Source organism: Drosophila persimilis, unplaced genomic scaffold (assembly GCF_003286085.1).
Source record: "Drosophila persimilis strain 14011-0111.01,24,50 unplaced genomic scaffold, DperRS2 tig00000000-arrow-pilon, whole genome shotgun sequence".
NCBI lineage: Eukaryota > Metazoa > Arthropoda > Insecta > Diptera > Drosophilidae > Drosophila > Drosophila persimilis.
This window is the reverse complement of record NW_020825288.1, coordinates 4,841,074-4,859,071: the sequence shown is the minus strand read 5'-3', so window position 1 is coordinate 4,859,071 and position 17,998 is coordinate 4,841,074. Positions and strand designations below refer to the sequence as shown.

Here is a 17,998-nt window from a genome sequence, read left to right as displayed (position 1 = left end):
CGTGTGTCGGGGATCGGGGAACGGGGATCGGTGCAGGGGTTCGGTCCGAGCCAAGGTAGCAATTTCAATATCAAAATTCTGGCCTGGCCTTTGGTCCGCTGCAGAAACCGCAGAAGTGGAAACGGACAACCGAACGGAGTTATCAACGGTGGCGAGGGCCGCTCAGGTGAGTCGGGCGTCCAGCCCCAACGGTAAACTGCCAACGCCAACGCCTTCTTCGGCATATCTGCTCCACTCCGACTCCAACTCCGACTCCGACTACGAGCCCAAGTCCAAGTCCATTTCCTTTGCTGGATTCTTCTGTCAGCGGACCGCGTTTCAGACATTTTAATTCAAATTAATTAAAATTTTTGGCAGTCAACGGCCGCTGGCTTCCCAATCATTTTGACCCACTTCTGGGCCAAGCCATTGACTTCTGCCCGTGCCCGCAGCTCTGTCCCCTCTCCATCCTCCTCCTCTCCCATTTGACGAGCAGAAAATTCGCTCGAATAACGCCAAGTGATAAATTGTCAAACATTTGGGAAATGACTGCAGAAGTGTGGCATGCCTCGGGAAAGAGGTTTGTCCGCTCTGCAGTCCCACTTCTCCGTTCACCGATCTCCGATCTGTGCTCCAGAGAGAATGAGTGGCTCTAGGAGAAACCGAGACAGGGAGAGAGAGAGGGAGATTAATTTGCAGCCGACCAAGTACCGTAAGCGTAGGTGGCTTGATGAGCTCCGCTGGGCAGCCTCTGGAGGTTGGCGACTATCCTCTCCTCGCTCCAGTAGCACTGTCTTAGATCTGACCCTTGTACCATTCGACCTCCCTCCCCCCACTATATCCACTAATTAATTGCGAGCTTGGACCCACGCCCCAGTAGAAGGCACAGACGAGGGCGGGGCACTCGTCGCAGTCGCCGCACCGCACTGATTGACAGGAAATTATAATGGCGGCATCCAATCATCGCGTTCAAACTGTTTCTCATTTCTGCTGTATTTTAAGCTTTCTGGTTCCCATCGATTAAGATATCTGCGAATCGCGAATTGCGTAGAAATCTCAGGGGAGGAGAAGGGTTCAATGGCATCCTGGGGTCGGTTTTCCGTTCAGGTGCTCTTGACCCTCCGGAAAACTTATGGAGCAAAGCCTTGGAGCAATCGAAAGTTTCCTTGTCTCACGTTGATCTCCATCTTAATCCAATCCCATCTGCTTGGACGGCTGAGTCACTCCCAGACCATCAGAGAGCGGAGGCTTGTGCCCAATCATCCGACACTCGAGAGCCGAGAATCCGACTCGAGACATTCGAGAGTGCAAAAAATGCAGGAAAATGCAGGAAAATGGAATCAGGTCCAACTCTCACTGCGGAATGGGAGATGGGAGATGGCGGAGGAGTCTGGCGGACTCCAGATGCCTGCGATAGCACTCGAGACCATGTCGACTAATTGCGGCTATAATATCAAAGTCGACATAACGCCTCGACCCACCATCGCCCACCACCCACCTCCTCCGCCATTCGCCACTTGCTCTCTTCTCAGCGAAGTGGAGGCCGCTGCGGCTGGCAGCCCCAACACAACACGAAACCGAAATATGATGAAAAACACGCAAACGTCGACCTGGACGATGGTCAAGTGGCTCTTGTGGTGCATCCAAACAGAGCAGAGCCGAAAGAGGGAGAGAGATAGAAAGAACCGGACTGGAATGGTCTGCACTGAAGATAGAGATGGAGATGGAGCCGGGTGTCAGGATAATTTGCAGGCCGCAGACGCCGACGCCACGCAAATGAAAATGATCCCCGCCTGAAAATGATCGCCGGACATAATGGACTTTCTCGCTTTTGGGGCGAATTTACAGTGCTTAGTGCGATATGTTTGGGAACGAGGAATGAATCCACCGAGAGAGTGGACTAGACAGGGGAAGAAGACCCCAGGAGAGCGCAGAAGGCAGAACGGAGAACGAGCCACAAACTGGAGAAACAATTATGCAGAATTTGGGTCATCTCCCGGGCATCGCGGGGGAAAATCGTCTCGGGCTCGCCTGGTATCGCTGATGAGTTTTCTCAGCAGAGGAGAAAAGTCATAATAATTGCGCATTCAATTCTGATTCTGAATCCGATTCCGAATTCGGTTTCTGTGTCGTTTGCTCTCGGCTCTCGTATCTCGGCTGCTGGGAAATGGCTGTGAAGTCATTTCATTTTAACGGCTCTTAAGCAAACAAACGAGGCAACACTGCTCCCGAGCTGAACCCATACCCATCCATCCGCTGATCCGCTGATCCACTGATCCACCGAACTGAACCGCGGAACAAGTGACGAACGTGCCGCTCATCACGATCGCAGGAATCCGCTGCTGACGCTGAGGCTGGTGGTGCCTGCAACTCCTCTGCCTCCGATATTACCAATATGGAGCCGTCGTGCCCATCTCCGTCACCGCCAGAGTCAGAGTCAGAGTCACCGTCAGTGGATCACGAAGACGCACCATCATACCATCATACCATCATACCTTCCTCCTTCCAATCCTTGTCAACTAATTGCTCGATCTCTTATCGACTATGGCTACCTGCTGATTTCATGTTTGGAGAACGGTTTTTAGTTCTGGGTTTCTCCCTGGACATGGGCTCTCTTTCTCTCCCTCCCATGGGTCCAACTTGATCGCTGAGCATTGATCATTGATCGCTGATGAGTCCACGTTTTTGTCTCCTGTCAAGGTTAAATCGTTCACTTCTCCTGCACGTGACCAAGCCCATGAATATGGTGTGGAGTGTGGCCTCTGGAGTGCGCAGTGGAGGGAGATCCTCTGTGCCCATCCTCTAATGACACAAATTCCCATAGTGCATATTTGTGGAACCGTTAGGCAGGGCCTGCGAGATGCATATGACAAATGAGCAGCAGAGGAACGATGATTGGGGAGGCTTCAGATGAGGAGCACCACTCATGAGCACCACTTAATTGCACGCACATCTGCCTGGGATGCATGGGCTGCATGGGATGATCAGGCGGTGGCTGTTGGTGGAGTGGTTGGTGGTTGGTGGTTGAGTGGGCAACCAGTTGATTGGCTTAAGCACCGCATTGAGGAGCAGGAAGTGCAGCAGCTCGTGTCGGAGCCATTTACTCCGATCTTGTGTCTGGTGTATGGTGCATGGTGCATGGGTGTTGGCCCACCTAGGGAGATCGAGAAAGAGATGTGGTCCATGGGACCATGGACATTCCTGATTCGTCCTCTGTACGCGGCTGCCGTAAATTTGCTTTAACCAAATCGCAAACAAATCGAACCCCGCATTGTTGTTCCTTATAAGCCCAGAGCTGTCTGTCCCCAACTTCCCCCTTCCCAACCCCAACCCTATAGATCCTCCCCGGTCCCCTCCAGGTCAGTGCGTGAGTCGTGTGCCTCCCACTCTGAAGTTGGACCTGGACATGGCTCTGTTTGTCTCTGTTTCTGTTTCTGTGTTGGCTGCCAATGCGTCGCGCATGTCCGATTTCCTTCCATTGATACTGCCTCCACGTCTCCCCTCCACACCGATCCGCACCCTCCCGATCCGCCACTTGGTCTTCGTTAGCGGCTGTTTCACCTACTTTCGGCTGCTGCCATGTCGCGCTCCACTATCCCCGCTCCATCCCTCATCCATCCCGCTCCCAGAGCAGCTCCAGTGCGTAGCTGTGGTCTCCAGTTTCCCGATGCTGTCATCGCCTACATTTTCGATGTCTTTGTGGTGCAGCTGACGTCGCGGTGCTTTCTGGCTTTCTGCTCCCGGAGCTCTGTGGTGCTCTCCGCGGCAACGCCCATTAGAGCCACCGAAACACAGATCGAGACCGAGACCGAGGCAGAGACAAAATTCTGCGGCTGCCATTTGGCGGTAATGCGTTTCAATTACAATCCGCGATCCAGATCCCGATCCGCGAACGCGTTCCAAATTTCATTGGTCTGCTCTGATCTTTACGAGATTACGAGGAAATGCCTTTCCTTTGTCCCATTCCCATTCCCCTACCCATTCCCCTCCCTCTTGCTCCACTCTCCCTCTCCCTCAGGGAAAGTGTTGGAAATTGATCCGCAAAGTAATTGCAGCTGCCTTTGCCTTCGCAGTTCCACAGCAATCCTTTTAAGTAGCTTATTGTCTGGGCCTGTTCCTGGGACTGGGACTGTGCCTCTGCAGGGGCATGGGCCTCCGGCTGGCCCACATTTGCATTGCAACATGAGAGATCCTCAATTAAAAGGCCAGAAACAAGCTCCAATGTTGCTGCTGCTGCTGCTCCTGATCCCTGGCCATGTTCCACTTGACTTTAATTGGATTCTGTTACTTTTGGGCACATTTCCTAGCTGCAGCCTGGAGCTTGGTGCTTGGGGATTGGGGATTGGCAGCGGGTGATGGTGATGGCCGAGGAAGGGAATGCGACACGACACACGATGACAAATGTTGATATTCAAATGGCACCGTTGGGGGCGTTAGGAGCGTCAAGAGCGGGCACTTGTTGGTGATAGAGATGGAGCTGGAACAGGGGCAGGGGCTGGAGCTGGAGCGCTGGAGCTGGATGGGGACTTGGATGTACGGCTTTTGTCACCCGAGTGGAGGTGGAGGAGAGCGAGGCTGGAGCTGGAGCTGTGTCCCCAGCCAAACGACACCCGCACCAGGCATTCCAATCGATTGTTGGCCATGTTGCGCGGATGCCTCTCTCGGATGGGTGAGAAAAGTAAGCCGTTGGCCAACTCTTCTCCCTCTGCCTCTCCGTCTTTCGCTTCCCCATTTTCTTACTGCTCCTCTGATCCTCTCCATTCAACGCAAACAGGCAGCAGATGTTTGAAATGTTTGCGCGACTTTGTCAACGTTCTCCAGCAGCGTCTCCTGTTCTTCTGTTCTTCTGTTTGGTGTCTCCTCCAATTGAATGCATTGCGAAATGTCAGCAGCCAGCACCTGTCAGCAGATGTCGGAGGAGGCTTCTGCCTCTGGCTCTTCCTATAGAGAAGCCAAACACTTCTGATACCGTTCGATTCGGTTAGGTGGGATGGAGTGGATTCCAGATTCCAGATTCCAGCGGGAGATCAGTGCCCCAAGAATCTCCTCCAGCAATTAAACCTCTAGAATGCAGATTCCTCTCGGTTTCTGCTTCTCCCCCAACAAATTGGGTTAAGACTGCAGTTTGCATAAAATGAACAGCGTTTAGCATGCAAAAAGAAAATCAGGGGAAACCCAATCCATGGAAAGTGCATTTCCATATGCATCGCAGGCCTCCTTCCAAATACGATTTCGATTCGCTCCGCTCCAAAGCCAACTCACGATTCCGCTTATCTCGGGGCCAGAGCCTTGAATTCCTAACGAAATGTGTCAATAATTAATTGTATTCAATTAAAACAGCCTCCCTCTGCTCTGTTGCCGATCTTCCCATCCTCCAATCCTTCGCTGCACAAGACGATCCTCGGATTAATTAAGATGCAGTTGGATCAGAAGACAAGAACTGGGATCGCGATCGGTCCTGGTACTGGTATTGGTCTTGGCCTACTCCAGAGTCATGTAATATGCATTTGACGATGTTGACTCTGGTTCGGGCATCGGATATGCATCGATATCCATGGAGTATAGAGTATATCCAAGGAGGAGACGGAGGAGGAGTCTCCCCGCCTGCCGTTGTCCACGTTTTCGGGTAAAAGTGCAGCTAAACATCAATTAGCCCAATTCCCAGGCCGTTGCCACTTTGACTGTTGCCTCTTCTCCTTCTGTGACTTCTGTGTCTGTGTCTGCTCTGCCTCTGTTTCTCTTTCTTCTGGGATTCGGATTCCACTTTGCTTTCATGTGCATGTTGCATGTGGCTCACGTTGCATTTCGGCAACCAGCGGCAGTTGCAGTTGCTGTTGCAGTAGGGAGTTGATGTTGCAGTGGGGAGTTGCTGCCAGGGCTGCCCTTGCCTGTGATTAGATGCGGCTCCTCTTCACACAAGAGTGAAATTTATTGCAATTTTCATTTCATTTCATTTATTTGCGATGTCTTGGCTTCGTTCTCCATGATGTCCGACCCTCTGGCAGAGGAGAGCCTTTCCCATATCTTTTCATTGTTCCACATCAGCAGTGATTCTCTCTCTCTGGGCTTCAATGGTCAGTCCTCAGTCCCCACTCCCCACTCCTCACTTTCCAGTTCCCAGTTCCCAATGCACTCTGCTTGTCTCACGTGCCATCGAAAGTGCGTCGTGCGGTGGTTTCACTTCTCAGCGGACTGGAAAGTGATTCTAATCATACGGATTTAATGAAATAATGCCAGCCGAGGAGAATGTAGAATATCCAGAAGAAACCCAGACCCCGACTCCAAGCGCACATTTCACTCATGTCGGGTGTCAAGCGGACGAGGCTTTCAACTAAATCAAAAGTCTTCCATCTGCGATCGACTCGACACACATTTGACTCTGTTGTCCCGTCTTCAAGGTCTCTCCTCCGGCATCGGCATCGGCACTAGCATTGGCATCCTTCGATATTCGCATTCCCGTCACGATTTCGGCCACAAAGAAATGCAAGGCAGCGCGACAGGCAGATGAGCGATGGCCAGGCATCACTCGGAATCGGATTGGAATTGGAATCGGACTCGGATTCAGATGATGTCGAATGTTGTGACACCCGATTTCGTATTCGTATTCGAATTCCTATTCCTGTTCCTGATGTATAATGCAAAATGTTAAGTTTCAGGCGAATTGCAAATGTTTGACACAGGAAATGAAAGTTCGTCAAATCGGAGGGGAGAGGCGCGGTGTGCAGAATTCACCGTTTGGAAGATGCCGCAGATCTGCTAAAAGTGAAACCTCTAATAGCCCGTAATTGCCTGGCATTCGGAGAAATAGATGTTCGGCCTAATAGGAAACCAAAGAGTCAGCAGCAGGCATCATTAACCCCTCGAGATTCTCATTTGTTATCCTCCAACTTTCAACCCGTGGCATTCAACAGGTTTCCTCTGCTCCAAGCACTACCCCAGCCCCTGGTCCTCCTGAAACTCCAACTCCAAGTCAAACTCCGATTCAATCCAACGCGACTCACGCACAAAGATGACATTCACCTTCCTCGTGATTCGAGATTCGAGAACCGCGATCTATGCAAATAACCATAAATCTGAGCAGCAGAAACGACAACTTGGGGAATTGCTTTGACCCACAATCGGATGAGCAGACGGAGCAGAACTTTTGCTTTTCTTTTCGTGCGAATCAATTAGCACGGATCCAAGATGATTTATGGTATCCAGGGCACTCTGAATCGAAGGGAGTTCATTTGCACCCAAGGTGTATGGGGCACACGCCCCATCACCTAAATTAAGCGAACACCTTTCTATAATTAAATAAACGAAAGGCTTATCGAAAGATTAATGGATGTGTGGTGTGATGTAGAGTGTGGTGTTTGGTGTGTAGTGGATAGTGTGTGGAGGAGGAATTCAGAATCTGCTGAGCAATCAGCAAACACAAATTTGCTAATCTTGCATCTCCCCAATGAGAACATCGCATCATACAAGCAGAATTAACAACAACATCGCTGGGATGTGGATGTGGGATGGGGACACAGAGGGAGAATGTCATGAACTTTGAGCCGCAGTTCCTCCTTCGACTCCGTCTCTGGCATGACCCGATCCCAGCCAGCGTCTCGTATCAGCGCTGACATCGCCTAAACAGCCAAGAGAACAACATGGAAACAAACGATGCTGGGATTGGGATTAGTGGGTTTGGTGGGATGAGCAGGGATGAACAGGGATGGGGATGCGGACTTGGATGGGGAACAAGAGTTGATCCTGCTGCTCCTGTTAGATGTGGCCATGTCTACACTACTGGCACAATTTCCAGGCCAGACAGAAGACGTCTTCCCGTTCCCGTGCCCGTTCCCGTTGCTTTTTATTGCTGTTTTCCTGGCAAGTTCTGTGGCTCTGGCTGTGGCTGTGCCTCTTGCTGTTCCTCTGACTGTTGTCTTCATTGCTGGCTGAGCATTTTGTCAGCGGCATGTTAAGATTTAAATAGACATGCAAAGCCGTGCCACGAGGAATCGGAATCAGCCAGCACTCAGCCAGTACACAGCCGGGTAGAGCCACGGAGCGTGGGTGGATGGAGACTCCTCCTAACCATTTGCAGCGGGAGTAAGATGCACACTTTCGATAAAAATTTCGCCTGAAATTTATGCAACTCGAAGAACAGAACTGAGAACGGACCTAGGAACTGCCTTGGTGCCCAGAAATGGAACAACATCATTTACAGCACGAGCTGAAGCTGGAGCTGGAGCTGAAGCTGGAGCTGGGGATGGCGTTCCTCCCATTCCTGACTTATTTGTGGCTGCCAGACACGAAGCCACATGAAAGTTGTCATAAATGCGATTCTGTAACCCATTTAATGGTTATCTGGGTTAAGGGCAAGTGGGACATCCATTGGTCTTGGAGCGAATCAATTGATTTGTGCTCATATGTAAATCGACATAATCAATTTCTTTTTCAATTTTCCAGCACACAAATCCATAGCTTTTGTTCGCAGACAACATTTTCATTTCGGTTGAATGCGGTTTTGGCATTGGCATTGGCTCTGCCTCTGGCCGGATCATAACTCTGGCTGGCTAGCTCTTGGCCAACCTGCCCAGTGATTTATGCTTTCGGGCAGTATCTTGGCCATATCACATTAACCATTACCAACTCCCACTAAAGCGAGGGGGGGACACGGAGCTGGAGCTGGAGCTGGAGCTGGAGCAGGAGCCGGGCAGATGGGCAACAGGAGGCAATGTATCTTCGCTTATGACTGACATCCTTTTCGCTTTTGCCAGCATTGTATTCTCTTATTTTTTGTGCATTTTTTGTATTCAGTTTTGCGGTCAATTGGTCAGGCTCTGGCTCTAGCTCTGGCTCTAGCCTTAGCTCTGGCCATGGCTTTGGCTTTGGCTATGGAACTAAGACACATGTGTGTGGAATCTATAGATTCCCGCTAGTTCTTGGGCATTGTTCGATGGGCTCCTCGGCGGCTCCATGCGAACGGCAGATTTCGGTTTTTATTTGTTCATTACTGGATCCGCAGTCCACGTCGCTTTTAAATGAGTTATTGAGCAAATGGCTCCGAGCTGGTTTACCTACATACGATCCCACATTTCGGGGCTCGTTTGTTTGCCGTCCTCTGTGCGGTGCTGTGCCAGTTACTCGTACTCGTACTCGTACTCGTACTTGTAGCTATCCAAGGAAACCCAGTAGGCCAGCTTCCCAGCCCACTGCCCACAGCCCAGGAGTCATCTTGCCGAACGGAGATGATTAAACCGAACTTTTGCATTCGGCTTGTTCCATTCTTGGTAATGGGAAGACTCTCCGTTCCCGTTCTCCGTTCTGCGTTCCCCGTGTACATATGTGGGTCAATGGCCAAACAATTTGCATTGTGCGCCGACCAAAAACCATTTGTAATTACAAAAGACCAATGATGACAAAAGGTCACACAGTAAATTCTCTCTCTTTATAAGAATCTATTTCTGGCTGCCATCCGATACGCCTTCCAAAGAAAGTTGACCCGAGGAGTGCGAAAGGGGATTAATTTGCTCCGCTTTTCTAATAGACTTTTGAAAACAAAAGCCCCTTTAATCGTATTAAAAAGAATTCGCAAAGCCTGTGCCACAAATCGTTGTGTGAATTTCTAATTTTCCCATTCACACTCATCAGAAAACCATTTGCCATTAAATCCATCATTCGATTCGAATCTAGGGTTCAACCGCTTTGCCAAAGATTCAGTGGACTGCTCGAGCGGTCTGCGCTTTTGCTTATTCGCTTCAACAAAACTGAAATGATATTGACAGGACAAGAGAGCAATGATATTGACAGGATTAAAAGTCGTACAGGAAAGCGGAGAAAGTTGCCTTACTTTTCATTTGAGTGGGTGGGAAAAGGCCAGGAATGTGTGTGCTCGTAGGAGAAAACCCCATTGAGACACCAGACAGCCACCAGACACATTCCATTAAAATCCATTTAGTTAACCGCATTTCAAGTATTTCGTAAGCCTTCTAATTGAAGTTCGATTGGGCAGAGGAGTCATTACCTGCCTGATGGTTTCTTTGGTAGTGATTTCGTTTGGTTCTGTTTAAGTTTCACTGTACCTGCCAACCGAAATGTTATATATTTGCATTTCGTACACCTAATGAGACTTAATGAGACCCTTAATTGTTGTGATAATTAAACAAAAACCGAGAAAACAAACAATGTCCGAAAACGATGAACAGCTAATTTGATAATTTGCCTAATCAGTTCAGAAAATTTCGAGAAATTCAGCCACCACTCTTAGAGCAATCTTGGACCCCTTTGGGACTCTCCATTCATGAACTTAGATAAGAATATATGAATAAATTTAACACGCAGCCCATTCATGTCTACAACCGTTAGGTTTAATGGAAAAGCCACAACTTCTAGAGTGGATTTCTTTATCTCCATTCATCCATCTATCTATCTCGCTGTTTTGGTAGTATGCAAAGTGTGCTACTGTGTAGCTAACTGTTGGACCTGCTAAGGGGAACCCTTCGTCGGGTTGTTCCCGATAGATCTTTGTGGATCCAACACACTTTTCTAATTGGAATGACCCTTTCTGGGCGGCCCTTGGCATCAACTTTCTTTCCCAAAACTTTCAATTAAAACTTTCGGTTTTTATTTGTCACTCGCCAGCAAACCAGACCTGGTCCCGTTCTAAGTGACATTAGCCGCTTCTCGAGTGTCACACGAGAAAAATTTCTGGGAAGGGACTGGGTAGGGGACGGTACGCAGCGGCGCTCGTTCTGACCTTCAGGCGTACGTCTAATAAAAAAACATGACAATAATAGCCCATAAGCCGATTTTGGTGCTCTTGGCACGCACATATGGCTGTATATTATTTTTGGAGCTCTGTCCCATGGGAACTTGTTACATTTGAGCCTATGAAAGTGAAACGAAATCATTTCTGGTTCCCAAAGAACTTTAGGATTGGTAAGCTTGAGTGCGGATAGTTTATTTATAAAAGAAGCATGATCAAATGATCTCTCTATGTTATAAAAAAGTTGTTCATAAGTTCATAATCTTTTATGAATTGCAAAGAATAACGTATAGCCCGCGGTTCGATCTTAAATACACGTATTTATATGATTCTTAATGTTGAACAGACTGATGATAAGATGATGAGCTTATGTGGATATAACATATCTATACATTCATATTTTCAACTGACAATCTTCTTACAATCATCATCTCCTGCTTTCTGTCATATGGAAGCTTGTCAACATTTAATCCAATGAAAGAGACAGAAATTTGTAGTTCTAAGAAATCGTTGAAATTCTTAAGATTTACCAAGAATAAGCTGATGAATAAGTGTAGAAAATTCTGTTTATAGCACAAGAATCATCTGTGTATTCTCTAAATGGAAGAGTGTCAACTCCTATTAAAGCCAATAAAGGGGATTTGCTTTGAAGTTGATTCACTGCCTCAAAGGTATAAATCAACAGATCAATCAGTCAAATTATCTGCCAGAATAATCTCATAAATAGAGTCACAAATGCTGTTTGCTCACTCAGACTACCTTCAACGCCCACACATCAGCATCGACACCCGGAGTCGCGGGCTTGTCTGCCACTTGTTGCCGCACTCGAACACAGAGAACACAGAAAAATGAAGAAAAAAAGACAAGGAAAACGTTTTTTACATAATTTTATTGCCACTGATATGGTCTGTTCCCATAATCCGCAGACAGGGAGCACCGACACCGACACCCACACCCATTAGGCGCAATTCAGAGTCGAGTACACGAATTTTGGTTTGGTTTTGCTTGGAAAATATGCAACCTACCAACTGCCGTTAAACGCCCACGGGATTTGTCGGGAGTTGGATAAGACTAGACCTGTGGATGGAGTTGGAGTTGGAGTTGGAGCTGCAGTTTGGTCTATGCTTGAGGAGGGAGTTTTGTCGGAGCTGGGCCGACACAATAAATAATATGTAACAAAGTCAGGACCGCCGTGCCGCCACCGCGATGCAGTTGCCTCTGCCGTCTCAACGATGCAACGTTGCAACGTTGCAACGTTGAGTTATGAAGTGGACTTGTGGCGCGTGCGGGAGTGCGGCTCCTAATCCGCGCAGTTCTCGAGATTTACACAGATCTGTGCTCTGTTAATTTCCGCTTTGGCTCTGACTCCGACTCCGACTCCGGCTCCGGCTCGGGGCACAACGTTTTGCGGATTAATGTGGGTCAGAGCGGTTGGGTCCTGAGATTTATGCCGAGCCGCGGTAATTGCACAGCGGTCTGACATTTATCATCGCCAGGCAACAGTTGATTGCGGCTCAAATCGAACACTTTCTCACACGAAAGTGAAGCGCTGGTGGTGCGGGGCTGGGTTGAGTGGCCCAAGCAGGTCCCACAATTTTCACATGATTCTTTCCAATGCACACAGTGCACATAAATCACTGGCTTTTGTTTGTCTATTTTCATGCATTGATTCGAATCGATTCATTGGGCCCCCGGGCGACTCTCACTTTCAACACAACCCGAACCGAGACGACTCCGAGTCGATTGGATTCGACATAGCTCTCATCGACCCGCAGCATTCCTTTCAACGACTTGGCGTGGTATGGATTATTAATGGTCAAAGGCAATCGATATCGACTACATCGCTTTTGGCTGGATGGATGACCAGTGGTACCGTTACCATCTCCTGGTTGGTGCACCACTCTCCATGGCCACTTCCGCCAACAAACGAAAATCAGCAATCCCGATGCTCCATCCTCTCCTCCGTCGTCGACGTCGCCGTCGTCGTGGTCGTGGTCGTCGTTGTGAGGCAATTAATTTTGCTAATCGCATGAAGAATTCTATGGCATATAAATGCCAACATTAAGAACACAACGGGGCCACCACCGCCAAAAAGCGCTGCTGGCCTTTAATTATGGAAACGGACAGCAGTTCCACATGACAGCCAGACCCAATGCTCGATACCTTCTTCCACGATCGGAGCCTGGAGAGCAGCATCCGCTGCGATCGGCCCTGTTCGGACCGTTCGAGCGATGACTCTCCGATGTTGTCATAAAAACAAAATGCTCTCTGGAACATGAAAATGTTCTATGGCCACGACCCGAGGCCAAGTGGAACAGGTGCAACCAGTTGGGGTCCTCACTGCCAGTGAAGTACCTCCTGTAGTACAGTACATGAATTACTGTTTGTTGTTCTCTCCTGGAACCAGAGTTGGTTATGGATTCAAAATTAATCAGTGGGAGGATTTGTAAGCTGGCTTTATGGAAGAAAAGTCGTAAATCATGTCAGTCCCTGAGATAGTACTCACAGATACGGTAGAAGCAAAGTCCCTGCTAAACCTAAACATATCGAAATAGATGAACTCTCGCCAAGCTTACAGATGTGAATAATCAAGAAGTTAATTGGAGAAAACGGCATGGTAGTAAACAGATAATAAAATATCCATCAAAAGTCTAATAAAAAGCATAGAAAGGTTTGGTTTAATGTATCAATTGGATCTTGGATTTCTATCCAGCTCTGAGCAACGATCATCATCATCATCATGACGATGATGATGATTTCCTGGATGATTTCTACCCAGGTGTCTAAAAGCACGTTCGCTTCCCAGGAGATGTCTTTGACAAGTCAAGTCTTTCATCTTTCAATTGATTCGAATCAATCGATCCAGTCAGATACGAGTAGATGCACTTCGAGATGGGAGCCTCAATTTTGAGGCTTGGGGAATCGACAATCGGCAAAGAAATCAAACAATTTCGCTTTCATTGTACGCAGCTCAATTTGTACAATATAATTTGGGATTTGGGGTCTTTATTAATGCAATTACCGCACGTTAAATAAAAGCCGCGCTGCGGTTACGTGCAACGTGACCAGATCGAGCAAACATTACATCAGCGGGCGCAATTTGGGGAAGCGGTCCCGTCGCAGGCCCGACTGCGACGGCGACTGCGGCCCCATCATCAAAGAAAGCGACCGCCGGAGGATTAGACATGGCTCAACTACGAGCAGTCTCCCGACCGGGCACACCATGGCACACATTTCGCTTTATTCCACCGCACTTAAGTGTAATAAAATTTGTAATAGAATAAGTGCAGCATTCGTCGGCGGTATCCGAGGTTCGTTCTCCATTTGCCATTTGCCTCCCGATGACTGGGGACTGGGGGACAGGGGACAGGGGTCTGCCGCCCATTCTGATGCCTTACATGGAAATGATTTTCGATTCAGCCAACGGGCACATAGCGAATAGATGATGCCCTCCCTGCCTCCCTCCTTAATCTATTGTAAATCTGGAGCGCCAAGCCGCAGTGAAGATCATTCAGGGGCGCACACAGCAGCCGGATCGTATTAGATCGGGTTTCTCCCCTGGGAAAGCTAATCCTCCATAAGGCCCCCTCCCCTCCCCTCCCCTGCCACAAGGTTTATGGCCACGCACCTGTATCCATTTCTATGAGGTTCAGAGCTCGAATGCAGCTGATAATCGACTTCCGTTAGCCAGATGCTGTTGACCCAGTTGTGGTCAGATATGTGGGTACTCCTCTCTGCCGTCGACTCTGAATTGGACTATGACCGGGATGGACATGGAATCTGTGGGCGGGCGTCGGGCTGTGCATCTTAGTATTCAGCATTTACCCCGTTCCGATATGACAAAAGTCCGTGAAAATGGCAGAGATCTGGAGCCATATAAGAGCAATGGCAATACAAGTAATATGGAAATTTTCCCCGTTTTCTCCAAGGCAGCAGATTTCCCTAAGCAGCCGAGACACGAAATTCAAATTCAAATGCCAGAAGCCAGAAGCCAGAAATAGGAATACCCTCGTCCTCGTCCTCATCCCCAGTCCCAGTCCCAGTCCCATTCTCAGCCACAGCCTCAACCTCGATCTTTTAGAATCTATGGACATTTAGACACTGGGCGATCTCACCTCACCCAAATACGCGACAGCTCAATCAGTTGGCCATGACTGCGTGCTGTGGCCATGGATGGGGATGGGGATATTTGGATATGGATGTGGATGTGGATATGGATGTTGCCATGGATGTGCCTGCTGCTGATTCTGTTGCTGTTGCTGTTCCTGCTGCTGCTGGAGAGGATTTCGGCCAATTTGATTTATGTGCAGGCCGGGGAACTTGTCTCTTCCTCGTTGCATTGCAGTTTCATGTTGGAATTCATGAATAAACATTAAAGCTGCCGAAAATTTGTGCAAGCCATGGCCATAGAACAATAGAACTTGGACTGGCGATGCTCCATTGTGTTTTATGGAACCCTTTTCCACATCGAACGTGAGGTTCAGCTCGAGTACAAATTCTCACAGATACACAGATCCATCCATGGGTGTGCACTGTGCACCCTTCGAACTAAGGTTTAGATCTTGTCACTCTCAGATCGAATTCATTTGCCGCAGTTCGAACTCGATGCCCTGTGATTCCCTCAGGCCAAAAGATTTCGCAGTGCGTGCAACATTTGTGAATTATTTTGTGAAAGCTGTCATCTCCGAGAGAATTCATTGACAAGTGTGAGACTGCCAGAAGACTGCCAGAGAACTGCCACGCGTGCCCCACTCGCTGGGGCTCTGATTAGTTCAGGTGCTCGCATTGACCCAGAGAACTACATTTCCGTCAGACTGTGGGACTCATATAACACTTTCGGTGTGGGGCATCGAAGGGGCAATTAAGTGGGGGAGTGAAGACCAGGAGTGGGATACCAGCCACTCTGTCTCCCGTTAGTCTCTCACTCAGTCACCCAGTCAGGCAGTCACCCAGCCAGTCAGTCAGTCGGGGAACGGTTAATTTGCCCAAAGAGACGAGACACGAGCAGTTCTCTCGCTGTGATAAATGGCCCTTCGTCATCGTCCAGCTCCAGGTCCAGGTCCAGGTCCAAGTCCCAGGCCCACTTCCTCGTCTTAGTCTGGGACTAATCGTTGCTGTTTGGCCTTAGTTAGACGGCTAAATAGTCTCACACCTCGACACAGGCACAGACATCGGCTCAGACATGGACATGGACGTGGACATGGAGTTCGACAAGGCGTCTGCTAATATTCTGGCCGGCTGCAACTCAATTAGGATGCTGGAAATGATTCATTCTAATCTCGAGTCGAGTATCTGCAGTCATGAAGTCTCCCTGAAGTCTCCTCTAGAGATACATTTACCGTTGCCTGGTGCGGCGGCATTCCCCGAGGCGGCTCTTAAGCGCTAAGCTGTTGTGTCTAGAATTTTGCATGGCCATTTCATTATTGATTCGGATCTGACCGTGTCGTAAATGTCTTAATTTAGTGCCAGTTCCCTGTTCCCTGTTCCCTTCTACTGACAGTCGCATTCTTCGTCAGACAGCTCTTGGGATACCCTGCTCTGTGTGTCTCTGTAGGGTATTCGAGACGATTCCCATTAATTAAGGAAAGTGAGAGTTGCAACCAGCACATATCTCAGATATCCCATCTCTTTAGGAGTATTTCTGTTTGCTTTGTTTGTTTTGATGGGCCTCTGCGAGTGAATGACTTTAATCGATGGCCAAACCCCAGAGCAACCTGCATGAGCCATCATTAGGCCTGGCCCAGACGCAGTTGGTTAACGCGTTTACAATGAAAGTGAAAAGTAGAGTTATGTGTGTACAAATCGACGATGCACTTTCATTGCATCTACATACGAGATCAACAAGTCTACCCAAGTTTACCCTCTTTTTTCCTCGATACAAATAAGGCCCTCCGGCTCCCTGAAATGAATCTGCAGTCACTAATTAGTGACTCAAAAAGTCTCTTTGTGGAACATTTTATTTGTTTATATAGAAAATATTTGTACTCCTTTCTGGTATTATTGCTAATCCGAGGAGTCGCCTGAGAGCTCATTGCTAGAGGAACAGAAAGAGAAGTCGCTAGAGTCAGAGTATGAGCTGGAGCTGCCGTAGATGAAGCTAGAGCTTGAGATATTGGATTTAGCACTCTTGGCTGGCGATCCTTTGTAGGAGTCCCAGCTGGAGCTTGAGTCTGGGCTGCAGCTGCCAACCGAAGAATTGACGTAATTGTCCTCTGGATCTTCAGAGCGTGGCGTCTCGGTAGAGTCCGTGCACGCTAACCCCTGGGTCAGTATGTGTTGAATGGCTGAGTTGCAGAAACCGTTGAAGCTGCGCTGTAATTCTTCGGTGAACTGCTTTTGGTTCGCAAAGTGACCCTGAGACAGTTGCGTTTCCAGAGAGTCACACTTCTGGAGGACCAAAAAGAAAGCAAATGGCATGTCCAGTTTCTTGGTGAGGTCCCGAAGCTTGCTCAACCGCGCCCAGCACTGGCTCTGCCATACTTCCGGTTCCGCGACCCTCTTGCGGCACTCCATTTCCAGAGTGACGCTACTGGGATTCGTGGTGGATCGAATCTCCGGTCCCTTGGGTCGATTGTCCATGATCTCCAAGAAATGATTAGCCATTTGCATGCCGTTTATGTACACCGGGTCATCGGGTCCGAAGAATTGGAAACAATTTTCCAACATAATTCGAAAGTCTTTGACAGCCTCTGCATAACTGCGGTAGTACCGATTTTCGATTCTCTTTATAATACTGCCTATATCCATCGGATTCTTGATCATCTCATAGTATTTCGAGTTCTGGATGGGCTGCAAAAAGACCGATGCGTACGTTTTGTCCACAATTTTCGCAATCACAAAATTCTTGAACCAATGAAGTTTATTGGTGTGTCGCCCCATTCTTTCTAGTTTCGGCATCACCGCCAGCTCCATCTTTTGGTGCTCTTTTGCAGACTTGTCGCAGTTCTGCGGTAAAATACAGTGTCATGTGGAGTAAATGGGGTTCGAGATTCGGCTTACCATAGTTGGGTTCTGGTATCACCTTAGGGCCTATGGGGCGGTAATCTTGTTAAAGTTGTTAACGTCCTGCAGAGAAAGAGTGCACTTTCACCAATTAATTGTTAATCTTTCTTGATAAAAAACTATGCAACTTTACAAGTTGACTTGATTTTAGACAATGACAAACCTAATCGACAGCAGGCTATATTTCGGATATTTGACAGGTAACGTAAGCGCCTACTTTGTGATTCTTTTGCCCCGATTTTCACAATCGATTAGACAACTTTTGAACTCATATATATA

General features: G+C 48.4%; 1 protein-coding gene across 1 annotated transcript; it reads right to left on the bottom strand.

Moving 5' to 3' along the window:
- Window positions 1-16,707: 16,707 nt before the first annotated feature.
- On the bottom strand, window positions 16,708-17,770 carry LOC6598671. Its single transcript, XM_002023722.2, has 2 exons — window positions 17,717-17,770; window positions 16,708-17,662 (listed from the first exon to the last, which is right to left on the bottom strand). The coding sequence occupies exons 1-2, from the start codon at window positions 17,717-17,719 to the stop codon at window positions 16,721-16,723; spliced, it is 945 nt and encodes a 314-aa protein (XP_002023758.1). The 5' UTR covers window positions 17,720-17,770; the 3' UTR covers window positions 16,708-16,720.
- Window positions 17,771-17,998: the final 228 nt, after the last annotated feature.